General features: G+C 41.0%; 1 protein-coding gene across 2 annotated transcripts in view; it reads left to right on the forward strand.

Moving 5' to 3' along the window:
• LOC117457258 (rho GTPase-activating protein 42) overlaps positions 1-27737 on the forward strand; it is a 90537-nt gene that overhangs the window by 37884 nt on the left and 24916 nt on the right. For both annotated transcript variants that reach the window (XM_034097220.2, XM_034097222.2), the window contains exon 4: positions 18624-18695. In XM_034097220.2, the coding sequence (XP_033953111.1) occupies positions 18624-18695 (72 nt within the window). The remainder of the gene's footprint in view (positions 1-18623; positions 18696-27737) is intronic.

The following is a 27737-nucleotide window of genomic DNA, read 5'->3' on the forward strand; positions in this document are numbered from 1 at the left end:
ATTGTTGGAGGAGCTCGGGACAGATGATTTTCATTGCCATTCCCACACTGTAGCCTATGTGCTATGACATAAATCCTTTGAATCTGAATCTTGGAAACACGTAATTGTTGAATGGATTAACTGCATAGTTAACATGTTGGCCCTCTATTGTCTTTTATAATGCACTCTTACATTTAAAACAACATTATTCAAAAGAAAGTTGAATATCTACAGACCTCAAAAAGTTATTTTATGTGTTTTTGTTTATTATTTTTATTAGGGAAGGAGATGCCTGAAAAACACTGCAGTGCCCACCATTTTCTATTTCACCAATGGCAAAGAACAACAGCCTGGAAGGAAAAGCAGGGTGAGTAACAATGACGAGGTAAGTGACACTCCTAGTTCGACTGTTAATAGCAATGAGGAGGTTGCAGTTGTAGACCATGGTAGTGGTGAAAACAGTCTTGCTGCTGATCAGAGCAATATCATTATGATACAAGGCATGCCTGAAGAAGCCTTTGTTGTTCCACATGTGGAGCATAATGACATTCCAACAGTCAATGCGTGTGAGGAGGGTGTTGGTTTGGGCAGCAGCAGCCAACAAACAAAACAAATTGGAAAACAGGCAGACTCCGCCTCTGTTCACTCTTACACTTGGGCTTTAAACTAAGACGGGTCATACTGAATAGTTTGTGCACACATTTCTAACATGTGATCTTTCTTTCATGTAGGACGCTTGAGGGAAGTTGCAACGCCTCGGCCAATGGGATGTCTTCTCCACGTGAAAGAGATTGAAGGCATAATTTATAACTTGAGACAATTTTCCAAAAGTTATGACTTGTATTGGCTTAGATAGTAATGGATTACATCGAACACGAATCAAGATCGTATAGAAAAAAATGAAAGTGTAATCCTTAGTTACATAGGAAGAGATGTAATCGGATTAGTTTTACTTTTTTTAATAATAGGGAAACTCAGGATTACAATCTTATTCAAAACCTAAAAAGAGCAGATAGTGGTTGTTGTAAAATGATCAAATGGTATCTCTTCTCTGGAAGCCGTACTGTTCTGGAGGATAATACTTTAATTGTGAATCTCTACACCTACTGCCTGAATCTGCTTTATGGTATTATATTATACATTTTAAGTAAAAAAATCATATTCATATTTCTTCTCTCCTATGTTTATTTGCATTACATTTGATATTGAAGTAATCCAAAACAAAAAGAAAGTTATCAGGTTACATTACTTTTATATCTTGATACTCACATGAAGTTACTGGTTGTGTTTTTGGCAAGTAGCCCTCCCAAGCCTGTGCATAAGTTATATCATTTTAATTACTGATACAGTTGTTGCACATCTTTAATTTATTTTGTAGTGTACTTAAAGGGATAGTGGAAATTGAACCCCAAATAGTTTCGTTTTAACTTATATACAAGCATAATTACGTACCAAAACAATCACACCTGATTAAAAAAATATAATAATTGCCTTACGCATGTTAGAAGCACTTTATTGCAGCTTCCCCGAACTTTTTTAGAAACGAAATGATCGAGTCAGCCAAACCGGAAGTGAGGAAAACTCAGGAAGACGAAACAATAACAAACCATGGCGTCTATGCAGAATGAACGTGGAAGGGCAAATATACCAGACAAAGAAGAAGGATTGTACGAGGTATCCAGTGATGATAGCAAGTCAGAAACATCCTCTCGGCTTTCCTGCGAAAATGTAGTTTTAGGAACTGAATCTGAATCCGGTTCAGTAAGCGACGATGGTGAGAATATTGAGCCAGACGATGGACCATTACGTCCTTATTTGTTCGAGCCCGAGGTGATGGAGTTAGTTCACGGCATGGGCAATGGCGAGGATGACCAGGACCAGGCGCCAGATGATGCACCCCTACGCACAAATAATCTTGACTGGTAGGTCCCTAAGCATAGCTCACGCTAGGCGCTATATTATATATTGCAAAAGTTGGCATGCATGCACTGTAGGCCTATGGCTAATTGGCTATGCCCGAGGATGACTGCATGTAGGGTACATTTCATAACATACCAGGGTCAGGTTCACATAAATTATCTTGTCACATTTATTATTGTATATGTAACAGCCTTATGGGCATTAATTACATGAATACATTTAAATGAATTGTATACTAGCATGATATACAGCTAGAGCCAATCGGTCCTAATCCTAGGCTAGCCAGGCTGCCTGTCAAGTGTAGGCTGTACTCACAGTACTGTTAGTCTATCATGTCTATATGATGACTGTAGTGTACACATTCGACACTGTGTACCGGATTATCGGATGACGAGGCCTCCGGTCGCCTAATCGACAGGCAATAAATGGCGTTGTACACAATGGTACAGGCTAATGATGCATTAAATCAGCCAGAAAACATAATAAAATACTCGTGCCTCGTCCAATGTTTGTGCCCGTCTTCCTTTGTTTTCGTCATCACCCGAAGATTCCCGAAGTATTTCGTTTCATTGAGAGGGCGTGGTCGGGAGCAGTAAAATTGAAAATAAAATGAAACTAGGCGCATGAAATAAAAAAAAAGTTAAACCCAAAATTCGCGGATTTCCACTATCCCTTTAAGTCATACAATGATTCGAAACCTTTACTTTTAATAAAATGCAAGATGTAACTTTCAATGTGGCTTGTGTATTTATCACATTTTCAATGTAAATAGATCTGATTAAATAAAGAGTAAAAGCACAATCTTAAATGTTGACAGTTATCATTTTCCTATGCTTATTGTTAATGTAGTGGTGTTATGAACAAAATGTTGTCCTAAAGGAAATTAAGATGTTTTTTATTTGTTGACAAAAGATTTAAAGTAGATGCTCACAACATGTGGGAACATTTATAGAGAAAAAATGTTCTATTGTAAAACAAATATTTATCTGCATACTGAACAATTTAGAAACTCTCTAAAAGGTATTATCTTCTGTGACGGTACGACCCTGTAGGGATTGTGGGTATTGCACTTCATAATTACATTCTATGGTATGCTTATGACATTGATGCCAACATACATGGGACTAGGGGAGACCTTCCTGTTGTTTGCATTGTCACTGACAAATGACAGTGTAGTATTCATTGTCAAGATTTTGTGTTTTTAAACTTGGGACTCTTTTCAGACTGCTCCGGCTTGGGAAAAGATTTGAGCCTTAATGTGTAATGTTTTCTGTATTGTATGGTAAGCTTATCCTTTCATTTGATAGTCCCATTTGGATGTGATAGCTAACATTTTCAGTAAGCAGTAGACAAAAGAAGTGAAGATATGAATGTAATTTATTTTCAATATTTACATAAATACATAATTATTTTAACAAATAAAATAACAAAAAACATCATAACAAATACAAAATAAAAGGTTTGACAGACAGCCATGCCCAGCATGGGCCTGGAGAGCTGCAGAGTCCATTGGGGGAAGAGAGGGGGGGGTGGGATGTGGGGAAGAGGAAGAGCAGCCATGTTAACAGTGTTATGGCTACAGATGTAATATCTAACTCAACATTAGCCATGACAGTCTGGGCTTAGCAAGGGCCTTAGAATACATACTCTAAAGGCCAAATCCAAAAACAGTGATACTGACATTTTAGCAGTTCACAGTCTTTGGAGGTGGTCTTTCAGGCAATTGGCTAGTGACTTTACAAAAAATATCATTTCCCCTAGCGGTGAAATTAACTCCATCTCGCAAAAACAGCCCAGGACTGTCATGTCTAATGTTGGAGTGGTCAACAATGGCACCATTTAGGCTATGAACAAAAGTAGCCATAACACTGTTAACACATTTCCGGGCCTTGTCCATTTTGACAGGATTTGCACCAGCCCTCCTCCGGCGCCTCTGGTTCATCTGGGAGAGCATGATCTTCATGCCAGGGTGCCGATGGTGAAGCTGGTGCAGGTCCTCCTTCATCTGGTTCAGCAACTGAACACTGGGCACATCCCCCAAGTCATTGCCGCCACAGTGGATGAGGAGGACATCCGGGACTGCTCTTCCTCGCAGGGAGTAGGAAAAGAAAGGGAGGACACCTCTCCAGCGCAGTCCACCCCAACCGAACCAGTACACCCTCAGGTCGAGGCCAAGGTTGCTGCCGATGGTCTCTGTAGCTCTCTGGGCTCCATGCCGGACATAGCTGTCTCCGATTATCCATACAGTCACTATGGGAGGAAAATAAATGAGAGCAACAAATGCTTCAGATCATGAGGAATATCAAATCAATTATAAAGGGTTTCTCATTTTGTTCCTTTGACAATAACATGCAAAATAACTATGAAATCACACCTGTATGGTTAAAAGTAACAAGAGAGCAAAACCTCAAAAAACAGATTAACAGCACACAGTTTATATATATATATATTTATATACTGTGTGCTGTTTATCTACAATTGTGCACACATGTATATGTATAGTATGTTTGTGTGTAATGTCAACCATCTGAAGTCATGTAAAGTAAGCCAGGACCATCAACTTACAGGTTGTGCAGTTTGGCGTGGAGGAGGTTGCCATCTTCATTTTTCTTAATGCTGAAATAAATAAAAATGGTTTAATCAATATAAAAGCACCTTTCTTTTTCTACAGTCATATTTCATTAATCACATTTAATTCACGCAACACTGGCCATATCTCTGCTAGTTTACAAAGTTTAGTTACAAATGACATTTATATTTGAAAAACGGTGAAGCACTTAAAAAACAATTGTATAGTGTAGGTTCAAGAACATTTAAATCAAAAGAACAAGTTTTGTAAAGTTGCAGGGTATCTTACCTTCAGAATATGCCGAGAACGAGGAGCAGTGACCTCAAGCTGGGTTGTTAGCATAGGTTGTTAGCTTAATACTGAATAGAGCATGTTAGCTTAGCTTCTTAGCCTGAGCTAGGTCTGGAACGTCACGCTTGGTGGCAGCAGGTCCCGCCCTGTCCAACCTCGGCTCCGCCTCAGCACCGCCTCTTTGCCCTTATTTGGAGCAGGCGGGAGAAGGCGGGAGTTAGACTCTGACGTCGCTGTCGAGCCGTTAGTGGCCGACTCCGCCTACTAAGGGCTTCACGGCAACTCTGCAGAATCCTATGGGTGACGTCACGGACCCTACGTCCATTTATATATACAGTCTATGGTTGTAGCTCCAATAGCTCCAGCCCCCACCCTCCCTGTGAGCACAGTGTGCTCTGATTGGTCGGGACACGTAACATGAACGTGCCGGGCGGCACGGTCCCGTGGGTTAGATGCACGTTCATATTGCAGAGGGAAATAACTCTCAGAATAACATTATTAGCACATTATTACAACTTGAGGAACGAATGTTTTTAATAAGGGCTATACAAGTGTTCATACTGGGTAGTTTATTTAGTTTAAAAAAAATTATCCAACGATTTACAGACCACTCTTTCCCCATGTAAGTCAATGGGAAAAAGTGTTTCCGGGCCTGGCAACCAAACGGAAGTGTAGTACCGCCGTTTGGCCAGCACGAATATTTTCATCTGAGTCCGGCGCACTTCCTGGGGGCTTGGTCCCTACAGATAGCTACGTAGCCTTAGCCTACGTCCATGCAGATATGTAGGCTTTCTTTGCAATACTAAAGGGTTAGTCTACCGAGTTTGGGTTCCCAACCCTATGCGAGGCTATCTGATGTGTGTTACAAAAAGCGTATAGTAATAAAAATCAACAGGGATTTGGATAATCATAATATATTAACACACAAAACATACTTTTACTATGCTCTCCGGGGGGTTTTCTAGAAAAATATAGTGGCCGGGCGCTGAGCTTTTATAGATATATATAAATTCTCGCGAGAACATGACGCCCGTATTCAAGATGGCGCTGCAGACGTAAACAACAACAACGCAACGTCAGAGCTCCGTAAAAAGCTCTCAATGCTGTCTGATGGTCTATTTGACACAAATTTCATGTTTTTTGAGTAGTTATGCAGTTTTTTACAAACAGAAATATTGTTTCCTGGCATCACTTTCAAATGTTAAAGTAAGACGGCATTTTGGTAAGAGGGCACAGCGCCCATGTTACCCGGTTTATACAAAACCCTGCTCTCTGTTAAGCCAACAGACCCCATTGACAGAAACAGTAATTTATCACTTTGTCCAAACTCGATGGAAACTAAATAAACATTTAGAAAAGCAAACCTCGTCTATTGGCAATGAGAAAACAATCTCTTGCCTAATATTTTCACGTTTCCCCGTGTTTGAAAAACCCACATATACGTCCTATATTCTGTGGAGAAAGGGTAATAGGGTGAGCATCTGGTTCGGGGAGAATGGCAGGATAATGAAGATTACCAGAAGGTTTTATTCTCGTTCTTTTTCTATTTGAAAGTAAAACTCAATTAACACATCCTAAATCAACACATGTTCAGCCGATGTATGAAATCTATCTTAACGAGGGAATTATACAACCGCAGAACATGAAATACTATGGAGTACATGAGTTGAGACTTGACTTTCTACTTTATTTAAGCTGCATTGTCTCCCAGATGTTGTTTCTATGTTTTCGGTTTGTAACTGCTAATATATAACAGAAGCCAGCTGAGGCAGTGGAAGCTGCACATAGTTAAAAAAATCAAGTTGTCAGGCTCACACAGAGAGACTATTAACTGTCAGCAGCAAATTCTAAAATGAACGCCAGATTCCCCCTCACTCCCATTTCACATCTGGACTGAATCTAGGACCTAAAAATAGAAGGATACAGACTGATAAGAGTCACTGAAGCCCAGACATGTCAGAGCAGACTGAGAGGAAACCTGTATTTTTCAGATGGAGCCTCCTGACCTCTGTGGAATTTTAACCAGCATACAGAGTATCTAAGGTGCCTCTGCTGCATGGGATGGATTCCTACCAGTAACCCAATTTCTGTTGGCCTTGTCAAGCATGAAGCCTTTGTTGTCTGTCCGGCTTGGCGGGTGGTCAGGCCTATAATCTTTTGCTTGTGCACTTTGTGATTGGCTTAGCATCTCCCCAAGTGTGCTATTCCTCAGGAAGACCTATCTAATTATATCTTACAAAAAAAAGAAGATTCTGCTATAATTCCCCTGCTGATAAACCTTTCAGCTGCATAAAAAGAGTGAAAGTGATTCAAGTTCTGCATGGCTTGAGCAGGTTCAGCCCTGCTGAGCGTGGAGGGCATTTAGGAGTGGAGGGGCAGTGCCCTGGTGTCGAGGCTTTCGAAGTGATGGTCATATCAGGGAGCCTTTTATGGCTGTGGTGGAAAACAGATGTTGTTTTCATGGTGTTGCTGTTGTTGTTTTTTATTGAACGAGATAACAATTAGGGATAGCATTTTTACATCCCAACTCATACAATATTATACATTTGAAATACAGTATGAACAATGACATTTAATTGCATTTTAATTTGAATGCAATGTATTTTAAAGGTCCCCTATTATACTGTTTTTCATCAATATATTATAGTTCTCAGGTATATACAAAGCATGTCTCTGAAGTGTTTGCCTCGAAATACCAATCAGATCGTGCATTGCAGCATCCCATAATCCCCTCTGTTTCAGCCCGGTTTCAAAAGTGCTGATTCTCTGTCTTTTACTTTAGTTCAGTGGTCACCAACCAGTGTGGTAAGGGTAGATTGCGCACTGTTAAAAAAAAGTAAGAAAATAATGAAAAGTAAAAAAAAAATTTAAAAAAAATGTTTGTTTTTTTAATAAAGTTTTTAGATTTAAGCCTATCATCCACCACCCCGTTAGCAGGTGCCACTTGATTGACGTATCTTTGAGACATGCCTTGTCGCTCCCGAAAATAATAGACTGACTTCAAGTGATGCTGCATATTTTTGAACTCACTGCACTTATGATAGATACCAACTACAACAAAATGAACATATTTTACCGTGATTTAATTGTAATACACGTTTCAAAATGATGCCGGAATAACTACATACTGATACTGGTTAGTAAGAAACATGAATTAATGCTTTGACAAGTGTGCAGACAAGACGGCAGGCGAAACACCTTTTAAAATACGTGTTTTCTGAATGGAGATCGGATCGATCAGGCTAAACTAACGTTGTAGCTGCTCCGTCCACACTAACAACAACATGATACAGATACTACAGCGACTGTATTTGCTATGGCACAGACAGTCTGTGGTTTGTACATGTTTAACTTTTGTCCAGTTTCTGAACAGATATGAGGAGCTGTGAGCTGTGTGCTAACGGCTGCTGTTTTGGTTTTCTGATTCCACGTCAGTGGCGGCAGGCTGAGATCCTCACCGCTGATTGGCTACCGCGCGAACGCGTCATTCGCATCAACCGCGTCTGTCCGCGTCTTTGCATTGACTTTACATCTAAAAAAATCGCATCGCGCTCAGTGTTAACGCACCAATGGTTAATGCAAGGATAAAGAATGTTGTTTGAATTTGTAAGAATTGTGTTAAAAATAACTATGAAGCTTCAGTGGATAAGCCTCAGAGTTAAAATGGCACTTTATGTTATCTGCTCACTGCAAGATGTTATTTTTTTCTTTGTTGTTGTTGTTGCTGTCAACAAAATAATGTACTCATTCACTCAAACAAATGGAAAATAAGCTACATACATTTATATTTAGGATTGTAATGAAGGAATGAATGAAACTTAAAATGATATGTATGATGTAAATATATATATTTATCCATTTTGACATTATGTTGTGTCCTTGGATTAATCAAATTGGAAGTTGCACCAAATGATTTGATGTAATTCAGATGCAATTAGCCTACATAACAGGCCTCAAATTGGAAGTACTGTCTGGGCTGTCTTTTTCACTCAATTGCAATAGGTAGATCTCGCGTTTCACCAAGGCCGAGGTCGGGGATCTTGGGCTTAAAAAGGTTGGTGACCACTGCTTTAGATGAAAATAAGGTAACACTCCCCACGCCCCTCTGCGAGATATTTGGTTTAGAAAAAAACACAACGGTGCTCTAGGAGGAGATTCAGGTGATAAGGTGGGGGGTGATACCTTGGTTGGTGATTGGCTAATGGTTACACAAGCCAACAAATCGTTATGACATCATAAAGTGGCCAAAATCTGATCAGCTCATTTTCAGACAGGTTTTTATATACAGTAAATGGATCAGGACAGAAACTGAGCGAATCTTTTTTCCTGAAACTTTCAGAATCTCTTTACACAGAGGGGACACGTGTGTACATGAAAAAGTGGATTTTACATAATAGGTGACCATCAGCTGTGAATAATTATAAATATAGAAATACACATAATATTAAGGAAAATTGTCAGAAGTGGTGTGTTTAGTGTCAGGTATTGTATTTTTAAATGGTCAGACCTGGTGTGGACCTTATAATTATATTATCTTCTCCTCTTAAATCTTGTTAAAAAGAAATAGCTCAAACTTCCTTCCTTTATTCATTTCTTAATAGAGAGAGGAACAGTTATATTATTTAAAAGATTACTTATTCAAAATCATTCAAATCTAATTTTAATTGTATAGCCCAATATCACAAAATACACATTTGTCTTTGAGGAGGCTTTGTGGTGCATACGACACCCTCTATCCATAGACATATAAAAAATGGACCGCTGCCTCCTAAATGGAAAGTGGGCGTCAGGCATTACCACGGCAACAGGCGGGGCCATGACCCATGATCCAGAAGTAACCTTTAATGCTAGGGACATGCCAGGTAAAAGACACAAAAACTACTGGACTGACACCCTGGATGCTTAGTTAGTAATGCATTTTGGGTACAAGAAATCACACAGAGAGAGAAAAAGAGGAGTAAGAGAAGAGAGATACAAATTGGAAGTCCCCAGATAATCTAAGCCTATAACTAGAGGCTGGTTCAAGGCAAGCCTGAGCCAGCTCTAACTACAAGCTTTGACAACAAGGAAAGTCTTAAACCTACTCTTAATGGGGAGCTTAATAGCTATTTAGATTACATTTAGACATATTTTTTCATCTCATTAGTTTTGAATTTGAAAATAAGTATGAATACTATCTGTTGTTTAGAGTTATCTCCCAAAACGTGGACAATATCAAAAAGCTCTAGCACCCTCTCAATTATGTGCAGAATACAATTCCTTTTTCCTGCTCCTCTATGCGATAAACTGCAAACACTCTTAAATTCCCATAAGATGATTTGCTGCACGGCTTTGCATTTATGTTTAAAAGTTTTCCTTTGGTTTATATTTTCTTCGACAGCCTTTTATAAATGTTGAATTATACATAATTTGTCTATGCCACTGAAATGGTATAAAGTGTGTCTCTGTCTGCTGCTGGTTCTCAGGATTGAACAGTACGGTAACTGGGCTCTGTGGGTAACATGTGTGCAGGCCTGTGAACTGAGGAATGTCCCGCTGACCCTGAAACAACAGTGTGAATAAAGGCGGCCTTTGTTACCAGCAACCTCCATGGTGGCTTGTTTAATGAAAGTCAGAAACGTATTTGAAACACAGTATCAATTCCTTTGTGCTATCCACCAGACCACCACATAGCTAAAATGAAACTCAGTTAGTTCGAGCCAAGATATCAGTGTGTAACTCATAATGGTCCACACACATAGATGCACTAGAAGTCAAAAACGTTCCCGGAATCAGCTTTTTCTTCCACTGACAGTATACTTTAAAGGTCTCATGTCATGGCCATTTCTATTGATCATAATTCCATTGTTGAGGTCTACTAAAATAGATTTATATTTTGCAATTTTCCAAACTCACATTGGTTTCTCACACAGCATCTCTGTATAGTATGTGTATTCACTCTCTGTCCTACACGGCTTGTTGGAGCTCCTGCCCCCCCTCCCTGTGAGCCCAGTGGCCGTCTGCGAAACAGCGAGACACAGCGAAACCCAGCTCGAAACCCAGCCCGAAACCAGCCCGAGCACACACACACACCCACAGCCTGGCGTTTGTGTGTGTGCTCACACACAGACTCGCAGCCTCGCCGCATCCCGCCGCATCCCGCCGCATCCCGCCGCATCCCGCCGCATCCCGCCGTCTCGGATGAGAAATCCGCAGAGCTGCAGCTGAGAAAAGATTGAGTGTGTGTGTGCGTGAGGAAGCTGTTACTGTACGTGTGTGTGAGGAGCCGTTACGTTACGTCACTGTACCTAAATACGTCACTGTACCCAGGAAGAAAAAGAGAAATGTCCAACGAGGCGTTCTGGGGCAGCACAGACAGGTCTTTTCTGTGTTAGAGTTTTACTCGCTACAGGATGTACTTTGAGGGGTTGTGACTCTGCAGACCGTTTACATGCAGAAAAAGCTACATAACACACAAGGGGACGGGTAATAACCAGAAAAGCATGACATGGGACCTTTAAATAAACTACGACGACAGAGAAAATAAATCCTGGCTTGCATGTAAGATTTGAACTAAAATTTCAATACATTAATATTGACTTAATGTTTTTTACACCAAAGAAACAGATGTTTTCTGTACATGTAATACGATTCAAGGAGTTTGTTATTCCAATTTTAGGTCCTGAGTTTCCTCTAATAGCAGCTCAGTGTGAAGTAGAGAAAACAGGTCGTTATCTATTTATCCTATCTTCGTGTATCTCAATCTAATTTATGTTTAATTCTCACTTTGTTTTTATTCAACATAGAATGTCGAAAAAGATCAGCACCTCAGGCAAAGATCGAAACTCCTTCCATCCTGCAGATTTTCCGGCAAACCCGAGTTAGTTCAACAAAACGAGACGTATTGACTCAGTGCATTCCCAGGTGGATCTCAGGATCACGTGATGGCGATTCTAGAGAGCAAACCTGATAGAGCTGATGAATGTCACCGTTCATGCTGCACTGCAGTGATTCCCTTTCCTCTCGCTGCTCTGCTTCTGTGTCACTTTAGTGTAGCAGTATCACAGATTTCTCTGATGGAAAGCCTTGTTCTTTTCTGATGTAAACAGTCTTGGAAAGTGTGGAGAGCAAAGAAGGCCTTTTAGAAGAGCTGTTTGCTGACATGATGCATTTCCTGTCATTCATCCTTGCTCAGGAGAGAATGGATTCAGCAGAAAGCAGCATGTTTATGTTCCGCTACATCAACCTGTTCACTAGGCATACATTAATCCATTTTAAATATGCTACTTAAGTAGCTGTGTGACTTTTCCAGACAAATGATCTCACTCAATCAGAGTACTCAGTGAACTCCGCATGGCAGCTTTACTAACTTACTGACAGCTAGCTAAATTTTTTAGGATCCAATTGAATTTGTTATGACGGCAGTTGGGTGGTGTTGTAAGTGCAGTGGGACTGCAGTGTGGGGAAAGCAGTACTTGTGCAATAGCTCTCTCCACAAAGAGTCCTCTTTTGACACGCATTATAAGTTAATAATATTACTATTTTTAAGTTTCTGCCTTTTAGCCCAGCTGAGTACATATTTAATGTGATGTGTTTCAAGTCACTAAAAGTGTTTTCCCCAGTTATTCAAAGCATGAAAACACAGCATTTCTTGACGTTTTTGCATGAAAAATAAATAATGATTAATATAATGTCCAATTATTTTGTATGTTTATCTGTCCATTTATCTAGCACTTAAACTAATGGGTGTAGCTCTAATTTGAGGCGTATTTGTTCAGAATATATTGCACCAAGTGCTGTATAAGTGGGGCGTTTTGTGATCCAAAGTTATCAGGGTCAACTTATCCCCGAAAAATGAAAGACCATGGGGTTTGTACAGTTATCCCTTAAATCTGTAAATTACTAGCGATTGCTTCTCTGTGTACCAACCCCTTCATTTGAAAAAGCATCTAAATACTCACAGATAAACAAACAGACAACTGCTCTACAGCAGCCTCACGCTCTGGTATCAAAAGGCATTATAATATATAAAAAGCAGCCAAACTGTACTTTAAACAAACAACAGGAAATCCTCACAGGACCCACAAACCAGCTCCTGTCTCCATCCCAGCGGCTGCTTCATATCCTTGCTTAAAAGCTTACTCTCCAATGAAATGAGTAGGACAAATGTGTCACATCTTCACCCACACTGGTCTGCGACTCTGCAGAGGGTTTGTTTTGATTTCAAAGCTCATAAAAGTGACGGGAGGATGACTTTTCAGCTTGCTGCAGGTGCCAGTGCTGCACCAGATAAAGATTTAGCTCTGCAATGAGATTGTTACCACACATACACACACAGAAACACACACAGAAACACACACAGAGCTCCCCCCACAACAATCTGCAGACTGAAGGGAGTGAAACACACAGCTATAGCACTCCCTCTTTTGATAAAGGTCACACCGTCAGCATTAAATGGGACGCCTGTCACCATGATGAGGGCAATAATGTTTATTATGCATTTAACACATTAATTAGGTTGTGGGGGCTTTGCTCTCATCTACTTTAATGATTTAGGCTAATTCCTTTTGGTTGCTGATGCTGCCGTTGTGATTATTGGTGCGTGAGATGCTGATATTGTTATTTGATGCTGCTGGCTATCATCAGCGGTAATATGACTGGAGACACCGTGTATGTCTAACATATAAGGAGAGCACATCCGTTCCGTGTTCCACTCAGAAGCTCTACCAGCAGCCCTTATTAACATTCCTCGCCTACACTCTCTGTCATTGCTGGATATGAATAAATTGACACAATTATACATTCCAATCAGCGTCATTTCACTGTCAAATCCTTTAGTCTATCAGTCACACAGGACATCTGAACCTAATAGAAGAATGTAATCACTCCAAAGAATGAAGGCCACTGTCAGTATGCATAATCAATAAATAAGTATTTATAACCTGGAGACGTCCTTATGGTCTCTCAGTATCATGAATAATTAAAATACAATGGATAAAACCACATGACCGGCAATTGTCTGTGTTTCTACTGTTCTAAAAGAGCTTGTTAAACTTTGAGAAAGTCTGATTGTCTCTGCAGACGCTAAATTGGTGTTTTTTCACCACTTGAATCCTCATCACAGTCCTCTACAAACAGCAGACATTGAAACAAAGCATCGCAGGCCAAATGCCTTCTTGATGAGATGGCTGTTTCTATTAATGTCTCGTAAACACGGTTGTGCAAGGTTGGCTACAAAATAATGGCATTTATTACAATCATAACAGCGTTGGTCCATGTAAATCACAATTAGGTGAGTCTTAACAACAGTCTCACCTTTTTGACCTTAATCAATTGTCATAGTTGGCAGATGTAAACACAGTCAATAAAACACATGCTTGTCAAAGCCCAGGTGACCTTTTCCAGAACTCTCACTTTTGCCTGGATATTGTATGCAAGACTGACATTGCTGAACCACAATAAAAAAAGAAGGGCTTGTTCATTTAAATGCAGCATGCGAGCAGGCTTTTATGACGACTCCTCAACCAGTAAAAAAAAGTAGCAGGACTGTTGTGTGTGTGTGTGTGTGTGTGTGTGTGTGTGTGTGTGTGTGTGTGTGTGTGTGTGTGTGTGTGTGTGTGTGTGTGTGTGTGTGTGTGTGTGTGTGTGTGTGTGTGTGTGTGTGTGTGTGTGTGTGTGTGTGTGTGTGTGTGTGTGTGTCTGTGTTTGTGCGTAAACACAGAGATGCAGTTGATTTGCGGTGAAGAAACAGGGCTTTAGGTGCATTAAGCTGGCTTTTTGCTGTGAGTACATTGTCAAAAAGAAACCGCAAAAAAGCCTATCAATGTTATTTACTGCCCAGTTATAGACGTGCATGCTCAATTGCAATAAGACAGGGATATTCAAAGTCAAATGCTACAATTATTATAATCTACAGTATAGGGCATATAAGAACAGAATTACAAAAACCAATCCTCAGGAAGTAATCAAATGCAATCTGAGATGTTTATGCACTTCAGCTATTTCAATAGATCTAACAACGAAGAGGTTTGGTCCCAAATGTAGTTATAAGGTCTAACAAGAGCTTGCTATTGTTGTCTGTGGACTTCACTGTGAGTTATGCCTCTAAATGCACACGGTAAAAAATAATTTGTGCATTGTAAATGTTGGAAAACATATGAATGTGTTGGTTATGGGCACATATACATGAGGCAGAGTTTCCAAACTATAGAGAGTATACATATACATATTGAAACAAAGTCTAAATGTATCCAAGGAACATATACATGGGTACATTTTCTTCTATTTAAGTTGGTGTGGCATTGGTGTCCATCTGATTTGTCTCTGCAAATGAACCTCGGAGCAACACTTCTGATCCGTCTGATATTTGGACTATAAAGCCGGCGCTGGGGAAATATGTCATATTGACATTCCTCCCCCTATCTGGTAATGAAATTGCTTAGCGCTATTGCATCCTTTCAAGCATTACACTGTGCTCGCTCATATGGATTTAATCCTGTTTAGAGAGGCTGTTGCTGAGGGCATTTCGGCATAATGTCAGTTTGAAAGTGAATCTTTTGAGTATTGAATAAGTTGCCCTCTTACACATATCTGAATGGGATTATTGATAATCAAAAGTGATGAAGAATCCTCACATGCTAATTATATTCGTTGTCTATATTCTGCATTGATTTGGATATTGTGTGTGCAGATTACCACTAACGGTACTCCTCTGTCAAGTTTTTTTAAATTAACAATTGATAATAGGTTTCTGGCTGTCATCATAAAACATCCACATATTGTACACAGTCAGGTTTCAGGTGTTAATTTTGTTGTGAATATAAGACCATAATCTCAAAGTTTATAGCGCTGAATATTAAATTGTCCCGTCCATTGAGCTGAAAAAAGAAAAAGGAAATTATGGTATTACAAAATCCACGTTTGCAGCACGGTAATACTGCAAGCTCAATTAGGCAAAAGGAATGGGAGATAAGACTGAGGAAATTACATTATCACCCTGGCAGAGTGGCATAATTCTCGCTGTTGACACAGTAGATAACATGATGGCTGGGATATGACTGCAGGATTATAACCGCTAGATTTGATGCCCGTCAAATGTCCTCTAGTGTACGTACCTAATGGAGTGTCACTACTTGTATCCAAATTGCCTTGGTTTATCTTACAGGAGCACTCTCTTCCATTTGCTTTTCCCGTGATTTCTACATACATTCAAATGCAAAACAACTATTTATACTGAAACCTTCGATCATTGGTACACTTGGTGGCTTCCAATGACAACAACATGTCTTTATATTTTCCCATATCTTCTTTTTTATTTAAAAAGGTTCTTGTTTCATGACAGTATACAGTATACACCCCCTTAAATGGTCAAAATGGTTTCAAACTACTTTATCTTAAATTACAATAGTAGGCTATATTGTACGTGTAATCAAGGGCATAACAGTCTGCATAGTTCTTATTTCTACCATAGGGATGTAACTTGAACGTTTCATGATTGTTGTAATTTGATGTAATTGTTATTTTTTCCATTAGTCTAATACTTCAGTATAATGGTCAGAGTTACCAAATGTAAATAGTGTGACCAACAGTCAACAGTTTAAACATTCACAGCCATATGAAATATACATGCTATATATTACAATTATATTTTAATTCTACTAGACTATCCAAATTAAGCTTATCAATTTATCATTTCAGCACAATTTCCTTTGACTTTCTATTATTTTGTGAGCAACTTCTAACTGAACATATTTATAATTTAAAAGTAACATCAAAATGGCGATAAAAGACAATATTATCCATTGCATGTACCCTATCTTTTGCTAAATGAATGCCATACTTTTCTTTACACAAAAAATGTCAGTTAAGAGCTCACTGTAGTATAGATTAAGTATAAGTAACAGCATTAGAGCACAAATAACCATAATATACTGTGGTGTAACAACGACGTGAACAATGTTGGGGTCGTTACTCAAATAAAGTAATACCTTACTTGACTAAATTACCCACTGCTGAAAGTAATTAGTTACACTAGTTACATTACTTTTGGACTACTCTGACTACATTCTTAATCTAATAAGGGCAACACTATAAACAGACCTGTGTTTCCTGCTCTTTATTTGAACATCAGCCATGTTTTCTTTACCTCAGTTTCCATCGCGGCATAACACTGGTGCTATCTGATGGCGGCAGGCCGCTCGTTACCTGTATCTTGCTCAATATGTTTCAGAAAGATGGAGATTCCACCATCGAATTGGGCAACATTGCCTCCACAATGTACGCTGCGACAAACCTGTTTATCTCTGCTATACAACTCTGACATTTTTGCTACGTCTCCTTATTCATGAACTCAAGTGTAGCGCGAGTGAAAAAGGACGTTTGATTAGTTTTTCTGTCCTCCCAATACGCAGATATTTGAAAACCTTAAAGTATTGCAAGTAACAAGATAATTTAGTGATAAGTTATTACAGTTAATAAGCACAACAGTCTTTCTAAGTAATGTAGCCTAATTACAGTTACCCCCAACACTGGATGTGAACATATTATATGATTTAGTTTGTTTATGTATAAACTTTAAAGTGTTTTTCTTAATGATTTGTCATGTATGTTACCTGTACATGTAAAGTGTCTTTGAGTACCTCATTTCAAGTACCTATATCTATGCTCGCAAGGGTAAATAAAATGTATTATTATTATAATTAACATGGATATGAGTTTGAGACGTGTATAGTTGATGGTTCACAAATAACACTGTAATTACAGTGTAATATTACAACAAAGTTACAGATGTACACACTCACAACACAACATATACATGGAAACATTTCAGGCTCAGAGAGATTGAAGCCTCCTTTTGAAGTCACTCGTTCTGGTTGGGTGCTCGAGCTGACAGGGTTATTTTGGGCCAATGAGAATGCACCGTGATGAATGGCTCAAAACAAAAACTCCATCCTGAAACTGTACGTGTTCAGTGCACTGTATTCGGAAGCTGATAGACCATCTGGGCCGATGACACCTCTAAATTAGAGCTGGTATCATAGATGCATTATAGACCCCAGCCCTTAGTTTATCGAACACACTCACCGCACAGAATAACACCTTAAATCAACCTTATAGCCATGTCATTTGTGACGGTGCCTCCTGTAGAGCAGCCCCACCATTCTGATGTCATCTGATCTCGGTAGATGAAAGCCCATCTTGGGGAAATTCAGCAGCACCTTAATGGCACCTTTCCGAAACGCTCGCTCGCAAGGGTCGTCCGTAGACTGTAATTGGTGCAATATATCTCACCTAATATGTTCCTGTCTCGAATGAGAAGGGAGAGGCTCCGCGAGAGACCTTTTTACTCCAGTCATGGCACAGGAGAGGTCACCAATATACAGAGACACACCTCAAACATTTACATTCATTGCAGGCTGAAGTTGTAAAGCTCCCTCCTCTGCCGTGCGGTGTCATATTTCAGCGAGGTTTGACAATGCTGGTGCTTCACAGCTCTCATTAAAAGGCTCAATTTTCTTCTACCTAGTGAACCATTGTTGAGTGCTCTATCTCTTATCTCTGCCTTGCTAATTTTGGGTACCTATAGTAACACATTGTTCATTGTCACAGGTTTAAGAGATATTAATGAATGTGATTGCTCCATCCTCCACTTGTGTTTGGACTCCATGCAACTGCATTTGTGCTATAATTTCCGCTTTCCGGCACATTTATAAAGCTAGAACATTATAATAAAACTGAATGACTGCTACATTAAAATCGTTTTGTGATATTCTTCCCGTCTAATAGTCGTTTTGAGTTATTCAGAAGGTTACATAAAGTCAGATCACATCGTTTTGTCTGACTAACGTCTGTCTGTCTCTGTGTTTTTCTATGTTTTTCATCTCAGATTCAGAATGCAGATGATGTGTTGATTACACCCTTGGAAAAATTCCGGAAGGAGCAAATCGGTGCTGCGAAGGTAAGAGCCCACCTACACGCGCAATTAGCAACTGAACAGTGGAAGATGTTGTAACACACTTGCCTCTCATCTTCACCCCCTTCATCTCCCCTACAGTATGCAAATCATTAATTAAAAAGGAAGACATGACACCTAAAAAAGTGTCTTAATTAGACTGATAGGGGGTCTAAACAAAGACATCAGGTGGCTCTGTGATATTACATTATATTAGGACGAAGGTGAAAAGATCTTCAGTTATTTCTTTTTTTTTTCTTGCCTAATGTTAAGTTGAAGATGGCACTTATAACTAAACAATTATCTGCTGGCAGACATTCTCAAACTGTGCTGTGGGTGTTATTTAAAAATAACATTGAAGACATCACATTTTGAAACCACATTAATTAAACCACTGTATTTAACACATAATTGTACTTATTTACTTACAAATGGTGTTACGCAACATGAACGAGTGCTAAGACTTCATTATCACAGCCTGAGTGCTGTTCACCCTTCAGAGCTACTTCTGTATTATCAAAATGTTATAATGCATTTATAATCTGATTACTGCGATATTTAACTGAAAATACTAGCGAAATGTTTACTCAGAATCTTTCTACCACACTTGCCCCTGCTAATACCTCAGTAAATGAGCTAGTAGATCATTTTAATTCAAAAATTTAAAATGTTATAGATGCCATTGCTCCAATTAAGGTAAAGGAAGTGACTGGGAAGAAAATATCTCCATGGAGAAAGGCCATGACCGTGAAAACGTAAAAAAGAGAATGTCGAAAAGCTGAACGCAGGTGGCGAAAAACAAATCTCCAGGTTCACTTTGACATTTATAAAGAGAGACTTGGCCTTTATAATTTGGAATTGAAAAACGCACGACAATCGTTCTTCTCTGACATCATTACCAAAAACAACGCACGTGCCTTGTTTGCTACCGTCGACAGACTAACTAACTCCCCAGTGTCAGTAGCCTCTGAATTTCTATCCACCAGGGCGTGCAATGATTTTGCCTCCTTTTTCACTGACAAAATTCAGAAAATCTGACAAGCAGTCAGTGCCTCTGCATCAGGAACAGCAAATGTGTTGTCTCTGTGTCCACTTAACATCAATTCAGACATCATGACACAATTCCATCAGATTAATGATAAAAACCTAGAGGACATTATACAACTTCTGAAATCCTCCTCCTGCTGCCTTGATATTATTCCAACAGGATTTTTCAAAGATGTTTTACCTTGCATGGCCTCAGAACTACTTCATATAGTAAACAAATCTCTTCACTCAGGTATTTTTCCACAGGCCCTGAAAACTGCAGTCATTAAACCGCTCTTAAAAAAGAATAATCTAGATGCTTCAGTAATGAACAATTACAGGCCCATATCAAACCTCCCATTTCTATCTAAAATCATTGAAAAAGTTGTTTTTCAACAGTTGAGTAATTTCTTGCATTTAAATAACTGTTTCGATGTGTTCCAGTCAGGCTTTCGTCCAAACCACAGCACTGAGACTGCTCTTGTAAAGGTCTTTAATGACATTCACTTAAACACAGACAGTGGCAGAACTTCAGTGTTAGTATTATTAGATCTCAGTGCTGCGTTTTACACTGTTGACCACAGCATATTACTAGACCGACTGGAAAACTGGGTGGGACTTTCGGAAACAGTTCTAAATTGGTTTGAATCCTACTTAAAGGACAGAAACAACTTTGTTTCTATAGGTAAATACACATCTGAGTTTACAAATATGACATGTGGGGTTCCTCAAGGCTCCATCTTGGGGCCTCTTCTCTTTAACATCTACATGCTACCACTGGCTCAGATAATGAAGAACAACAAAATAAGTTACCATAGCTATGCAGATGACACACAAATGTACGTAACAATTTCACCAGGAGACTATGCTCCAATTCAAACACTGAGTAAGTGCATTGAACAAATCAATGACTGGATGTGTCAGAACTTTCTCCAATTAAACAAAGATAAAACTGAGGTAATGGTCTTTGGAGCCAAGGCAGAACGTTTAAAAGTTAGCGCTGAGCTTCAGCCTGCAATGTTCAAAACAACAGATAAAGCCAGAAATCTAGGTGTAGTCATGGACTCTGACCTGAGTTTCAACAGTCACATTAAAACAGTTACTAAATCAGCCTACTATCACCTAAAGAATATATCTAGGATTAAAAGACTAATGTCACAGCAGGATTTGGAAAAACTTGTCCATGCCTTTATCTTCAGTAGACTCGACTACTGCAATGGTGTCTTCACAGCAGGGTTTCCGTTAGCCGGTAATTACCGGTTTTTAGCTGGTAAAATTTATAAAAAAACGGTAAATTCAAAACCTGACGGTCAAAATGTCTGGTAATAATTAGGGAGGCTCCGATCGATCGGCCGCCGGTCATTATCGGCCGATATTCACTCTTAATAGTTTGATCGGTGCTCTCTATAAAGGCCGATCAGGAGAGCTGGATCTGATCGATATGGACATAAACGCGAGTGAAGTATAACCGGACGCGAGAGAGAGATCAGATCAGCTGCTGAGTCTGACCGAGACACGCAGCTCTGCATAATCACCTGAAGCCCCGCCCTCTGTTTAGCGAGCTGCAGGAGCTGCTTGAGAAACTGACGGGCTGGCAGGAGAGAGAGAGGGAGAGGGGAAAAGAGAGGATCCGTTTCTCCCGTGTTATTGTTCAAAGTTGATGTACACTTCTGAATAATGTACGTTATCTACTACAAGTAGGCATTCCTGTGGAGGTTGGGGACATTGAACCAGAGTGGTCGGTGTTCAAAGCCTCTATTGCCGAAGCCGCGGCGGGGAGCTGTGGTCTCAAGGTCCTAGGTGCCTCAAGGGGCGGTAACCCTCGAACCTCCTGGTGGACACCGGTGGTCAGGGAAGCCGTCCGACTGAAGAAGGAGGCCTTCAGGGATTTGTTATCCCGGGGGACTCCCGAGGCAGTTGCAAGGTACCGACAGGCCCGAAGGGCAGCAGCCTCATCCGTGGCCGAGGCAAAGCAGCGGGTGTGGGAGAAGTTCGGAGAAGACATGGAGAAGGACTTTCGGGCGGCACCAAAGTTGTTCTGGAAAACTGTCTGACACCTCAGGAGGGGGAAGCAGGGAACCATCCAAGCTGTGTACAGTAAGGATGGGACGTTGTTGACCTCAACTGATGGAGTGTTGGGACGTTGGAAGGAACACTTTGAGGAACTCCTGAACCCGACAACTCCGCCCTCTATGTTAGAGGCAGAGCTGGAGTATGACGGGGGATCAACGCCAATCTCCCGGGGGGAGGTCACTGAGGTCGTCAAACAACTCCACAGTGGCAAAGCCCCGGGGGTGGATGAGATCCGCCCGGAAATGCTGAAGGCTCTGGGTGTTGAGGGACTGTCATGGTTGACACGTCTCATCAACGTTGCGTGGAAGTCGGAAACGGTACCGAAGGAGTGGCAGACCGGGGTGGTGGTCCCCCTTTTCAAAAAGGGGGATCAGAGGGTGTGTGCCAATTACAGAGGCATCACACTACTCAGCCTCCCCGGGAAAGTTTACTCCAAGGTACTCGAAAGGAGGGTCAGGCCGATTGTCGAACCTCAGATTGAGGAGGAACAATGCGGATTCCGTCCTGGTCGTGGAACGACGGATCAGCTTTTTACTCTCGCAAGGATCCTGGAGGGGGCCTGGGAGTACGCTTATCCGGTCTACATGTGTTTTGTAGACTTGGAGAAGGCGTATGACCGGGTTCCCAGGGAGTTACTGTGGGAGGTGCTGCGGGAGTATGGGGTGAGGGGGTCTCTACTCAGGGCCATCCAATCTCTGTACTCCCAAAGCGAGAGCTGTGTCCGGGTCCTCGGCAGTAAGTCGGACCCATTTCTGGTGAGGGTTGGCCTCCGCCAGGGCTGCGCTTTGTCACCAATCCTGTTTGTAATTAATATACATGGATCGGATTTCGAGGCGTAGTCGTGGGGGGGGGGTCTGCAGTTCGGTGGACTAAGGATTGCACCACTGCTTTTTGCAGATGATGTGGTTCTGATGGCTTCATCGGTCTGCGACCTTCAGCACTCACTGGATCGGTTCGCAACCGAGTGTGAAGCGGCTGGGATGAGGATCAGCACCTCCAAATCTGAGGCCATGGTTCTCAGCAGGAAACCGATGGACTGTCCACTCCAAGTAGGGAATGAGTCCTTACCCCAAGTGAAGGAGTTCAAGTATCTCGGGGTCTTGTTCTCGAGTGAGGGATCAATGGAGCGTGAGATGGGCCGGAGAATCGGAGCAGCGGGAGCGGTATTGCAGTCGCTTTACCGCACCGTTGTGACGAAAAGGGAGCTGAGCCGGAAGGCAAAGCTCTCTGTCTACCGGGCCATTTTCGTTCCTACCCTCACCTATGGTCATGAAGGATGGGTCATGACCGAAAGAACGAGATCGCGGATACAAGCGGCCGAGATGGGTTTCCTCCGCCGGGTGGCTGGTGTCTCCCTTAGAGATAAGGTGAGAAGTTCGGTCATCAGGGAGGGACTCGGAGTTGAGCCGCTCCTCCTTCGCGTCGAAAGAAGCCAGTTGAGGTGGTTCGGGCACCTAGTTAGGATGCCACCTGGGCGCCTCCCTAGGGAGGTGTTCCAGGCACGTCCAGCTGGGAAGAGACCAAGGGGTAGACCTAGGACCAGGTGGAGGGATTATATCTCTTCGCTGGCCTGGGAGCGCCTTGGGATCCCCCAGTCAGAGCTGGTTGATGTCGCCAGGGAAAAGAAAGTTTGGGGCTCTCTGCTGGAACTGCTACCCCCGCGACCCGACCACGGATAAGCGGGAGAAGATGGATGGATGGATGGATCTACTACAAGTAGTTTGTTTGAATGTAATAATTATGTTGTGTGTTGTTTGTGGAATCATTTATTGAAAAATGAATCTGAATTTTTCGATCTGTTACGATTATAAACTGAAGCAATATAAAAATGAGCCCCGTGAACTGAGTTTTAAACTGAAGCATATCCGCTCATAGTCCGGTAATTACCTGCTAACGGAGACTCTGCTACACAACTATTATTATTATTATTGAAATATGACCGGTAAGTTTCAAATTAGTCCGGTAAAATAAATTCTGCCCGGACATTTGACCGGCGAGAAAAAATCCTAGCGGAAACCCTGCTTCACAGGTCTCACTAAAAAATCTATTAGAAAGCTGCAGCTGATTCAGAACGCCGCTGCTCGAGTCCTCACTAACACTAAGAAAGTGGATCACATCACTCCTGTTCTGAAGTCTTTACACTGGCTTCCTGTGTGTCAAAGAATAGATTTCAAAAATACTGCTGCTGGTTTATAAAGCACTGAATGGTTTAGGCCCAAAATACATTACTGACCTCCTGCTAAATTATGAACCATCCAGATCTCTCAGGTCTTCAGGGACTGGTCAGCTTTCTGTCCCCAGAGTCAGAACTAAACATGGTAAAGCAGCGTTCAGTTATTATGCTCCAAATATCTGGAACAAACTCCCAGAAACCTGCAGGTCCGCTGCAACTCTGACTACTTTTAAATCCAGGCTGAAGACTTTTCTTTTTGTCGCTGCTTTTAATTGAACTATTCATATCTTAAACTGCACTGTAACTTTTATCCATGTATTTTTCCTTTTAATGTTTATTTTATTAGCTTTTCTTTTTTAATGCTTAATGTCTTTCATTTTTTGTAAAGCACTTTGAATTGCCTTGTGTTGAAAAGTGCTATATAAATAAACTTGCCTTGCCTTGCCTTGCCTTACTGTAACCCTACAGTATCTAATATATGGCATTAACCATTGTTGTAATCTGATTACTGTAGACCTGTTACATGCAATGCATTCCTTCTATCCTTTTGGTCATAGAGGGTTGATAACAGTGGGCTTCGGCAGATGTGGCCTGGAGGCACCCTGGTTCCACTGTGGATATGCTGTTGAAGTTGCCTGCAAAAACCAGTGTGGGCTTGTTGCCACAAGTCATGCTTTCATTCCTGGCCAACGCAAAGGCATAAAATGAAAGTGTAGCCACTTGTTTGTGGTCTCTCTTTTGATGAGATCACACATGGATACTCCAGTAGAAGTCGAGCCCTTACAGAGAGCCCCCGCTGTGTCCCTCAGTCCACTGCTAGCTCTGCACTGGCCTCTGTGAATCATTTGCACATCTTCAGCCCTAAACCTCATAAGGGGAACTCAAAGTCTCACCCATCTTGATTTATTTGACATGACTTGACAGTCACTGGTCTGCAAAAATAACCATTTTACTGCTTTTTAGTAGTGCAAGCTGCAATGTAAAGAAACTATTTCTCTTCTCAGTGCTGAGGTGTGAACATCCATCACTCTCCTTTTTTACCGCCCAGACTAAATAACCAGTGTCGCTACATGTCTCAGCCACCGCATGTACCTACCGTAATGAAAAAGCACATATTGCTGCCATCTTTTTCTCTCACTCCCCCCCATCACAGTTCTCAGTGTTATTGCACAGACTCTCTATGTTTATAAAATGGTTTCTTAAAAGCCACAGCCCCCGTCACTCCCACCACCTCTTATTTCCTCCGACCACTTCCTCCTAATGGCTCTCTCCTCCTACGGCCCATCCCCCGCTAAACATTAGCCCAACTAGAGTGAGATAAAAGGCAGACATCACGAGTGACTGAGCAACTTTCCACTGTTCCGAGAATCTGAAGAGATCTGCAGGCCGTCTGACCCTTCCAGTTACTGCGCTTCGGAACGTCAGCTGGATAAACTGGGAGCTCTTGCCTTATTTGGGAATAATGCGAGTAATCCCATGGAGGTTGCGTACCAGTGTATCAGCTCCTTATGCACAAGCGCAACACTTTCATGGCCATAACACACCAGCAGATTGAATGCAGCACTACGGGACGTATTTGGAACAGTCTGCTTCACACAAATGCTGGAACAAATGTTTAGGAATAAAACCCTACAACTTTGTACGGCATAAATAAATACACATCAAGAAAGCCACAAGAATTCAAACAATCATGCATTTTCACTACCTTGTGCGCTTGCTGTAACAACCGGATTTAGAACTGAGATTTTTCTGCAAACCTTTTTCTCAGTTCCAGATACGTTTTTGTGATCTGAAAGTTAACTTCACAGGCCAAGAACTGAACTGAAATCAGGACAGAAATCTGTGTTGGTTTCATTGTACTTTACTCTTTGCTGTCACTGCATCAACACAGTCAGCTCTGAATGAATTTCCTGTATCTTGGATCTCATCCTTGTGGCTGAACTTTCCCATAGTCCTGCTCCTCTGATTGCTATGCATGTCTATTTTTCACGTAAACCTTTGGAGTAAAACTGCCTAAAGCTTGGTCCCCATTATATGTGTTTGTTTAGTGGTTGTCAGGTTCCTGAAGGCCTGACAATTTAAAAAGTCCGTAGGGATGAGGAATTACCAGGGGTCTAACTTTTGGCATTCCTGACAAAATGTTGTTCCATTCAAGGGTCCTTAATGTGGGAGCACCCTAGGGGTCCTTCACTTGCTGTGTGTGAGGAACTAGTGCAAACAGACCCAGATGAGAGTCAAGATAATTTGAGCTGTCCTCATCCTACAAGGGACATCAGATGATTCTCTACTAGTTTGAGTCTCCAGAGGCAGAAATTACGTATGCATTCATGCTATGACATCCCAGATGCTAACCAAGACGCTGCTGAGGATAGGGATCAATTTAAGTGGTTGGGAAATATGCTCGCCAGCTGTGGGCTGCACTAAACCTTCAATCATAGAAATAAACCGTATACTACTGTATACGGTTACATACATTGTTTTAGTTTGCTTACCTGGGGATGTTGTGCTAAAGAAATCATTGGAAATTAGGGCTGAGCAAAGGCTTCATTTCCAGTGGAAGTGTATAGTGCTGATGGAAAAGTGTTATCAGTTTACAACATCCTTCGGGAAGTTATTTGCCAACGGTACCAACAGACGGTGCCAAAAAGAGAAACTTACACATAGTGAATTTAATTGACGCGGTTTATGTATAGTAAGATGTGACCACAGTTCTGCACAGTTATCCCAGCAGTACTTTAAACACCAGGGCCCAGGAGTTAAAAACTTTTAATCCCTATCTGATCAGATCAGATTTGGATTTTGGGGAGTTCAAAACCAAACTACAGGATTAGGATCACTTTGATATCCGATCAGATCAGGAAATCCAATCCAAGCTTTAATCTGGATCAAATCTTCAAAACGGGTAGTTCAAACCGACAACACAGGATTGGGATCAGTTTGATCCCAAAAAACTGGATTATCCTGATCCCACCAGAGGGGTGGGTTTCCAGTGGATTACCAGAGCAAAATGTACTGTACAATTTATTTTAAAATATGTTTCAATTTAAATTAGATGGCAAAGTTTGTTAACTGAAATAATACACCATTTTTAGCCGTCATGGGAAATACATTGTATTTTTTCCATTTGTGCTCACGTTTGTGGGGGCCTATTTTGTTTTCAACCAAATGTCGATGACATAAATGTTTATGCTCATAAAAGTATCACAGTAAAGATTGTCAATCGCAAATGTAATTTAGATTAAAGTAAAAATATCTTCAACAAAAAAAAAGTCCATCATCTGTCATCACCTTTCAAAAGTAATTGCGGACAATAGATGTCTCTGCAATGTGGTCTTTTGTCTTCCTTGTATTATTTTTCATATCCACTAGATGGCGATTGGTAGGATTAAAGCACTGATATTCAGGATCTAGTCATCTTGAAAAGTCGTAATCTGGATCAGGGTGATCCTATCCTGAATTACTTTGAACTCCAGGGACAACATTTGGCCGACTTGTCTGATCCAGGATCACAAAAAATAGGATTTCAAAATCTGATCGGATCTGATTGAGATTAAAAGTTTTGAACTCCTGGGGCCAGATGATTGAATATGTAATTGATGTCCTGTTAATTTGCAGAACATTTAGCATCATAAACTTTGTCAGATTGTGAGAAAATGGTTGATGTAGCAAAGAAATACACACTGCAATAAGACAAGAAAAACAATAGGCTTCAAAAACACTTCGCCCAATAACAGTGAGAGAAAAGGAAGTTAAGGTGACAGCCGTGGGGATGACTC

Source organism: Pseudochaenichthys georgianus, chromosome 13 (assembly GCF_902827115.2).
Source record: "Pseudochaenichthys georgianus chromosome 13, fPseGeo1.2, whole genome shotgun sequence".
In the NCBI taxonomy this organism is placed as follows: Eukaryota; Metazoa; Chordata; class Actinopteri; order Perciformes; family Channichthyidae; genus Pseudochaenichthys; species Pseudochaenichthys georgianus.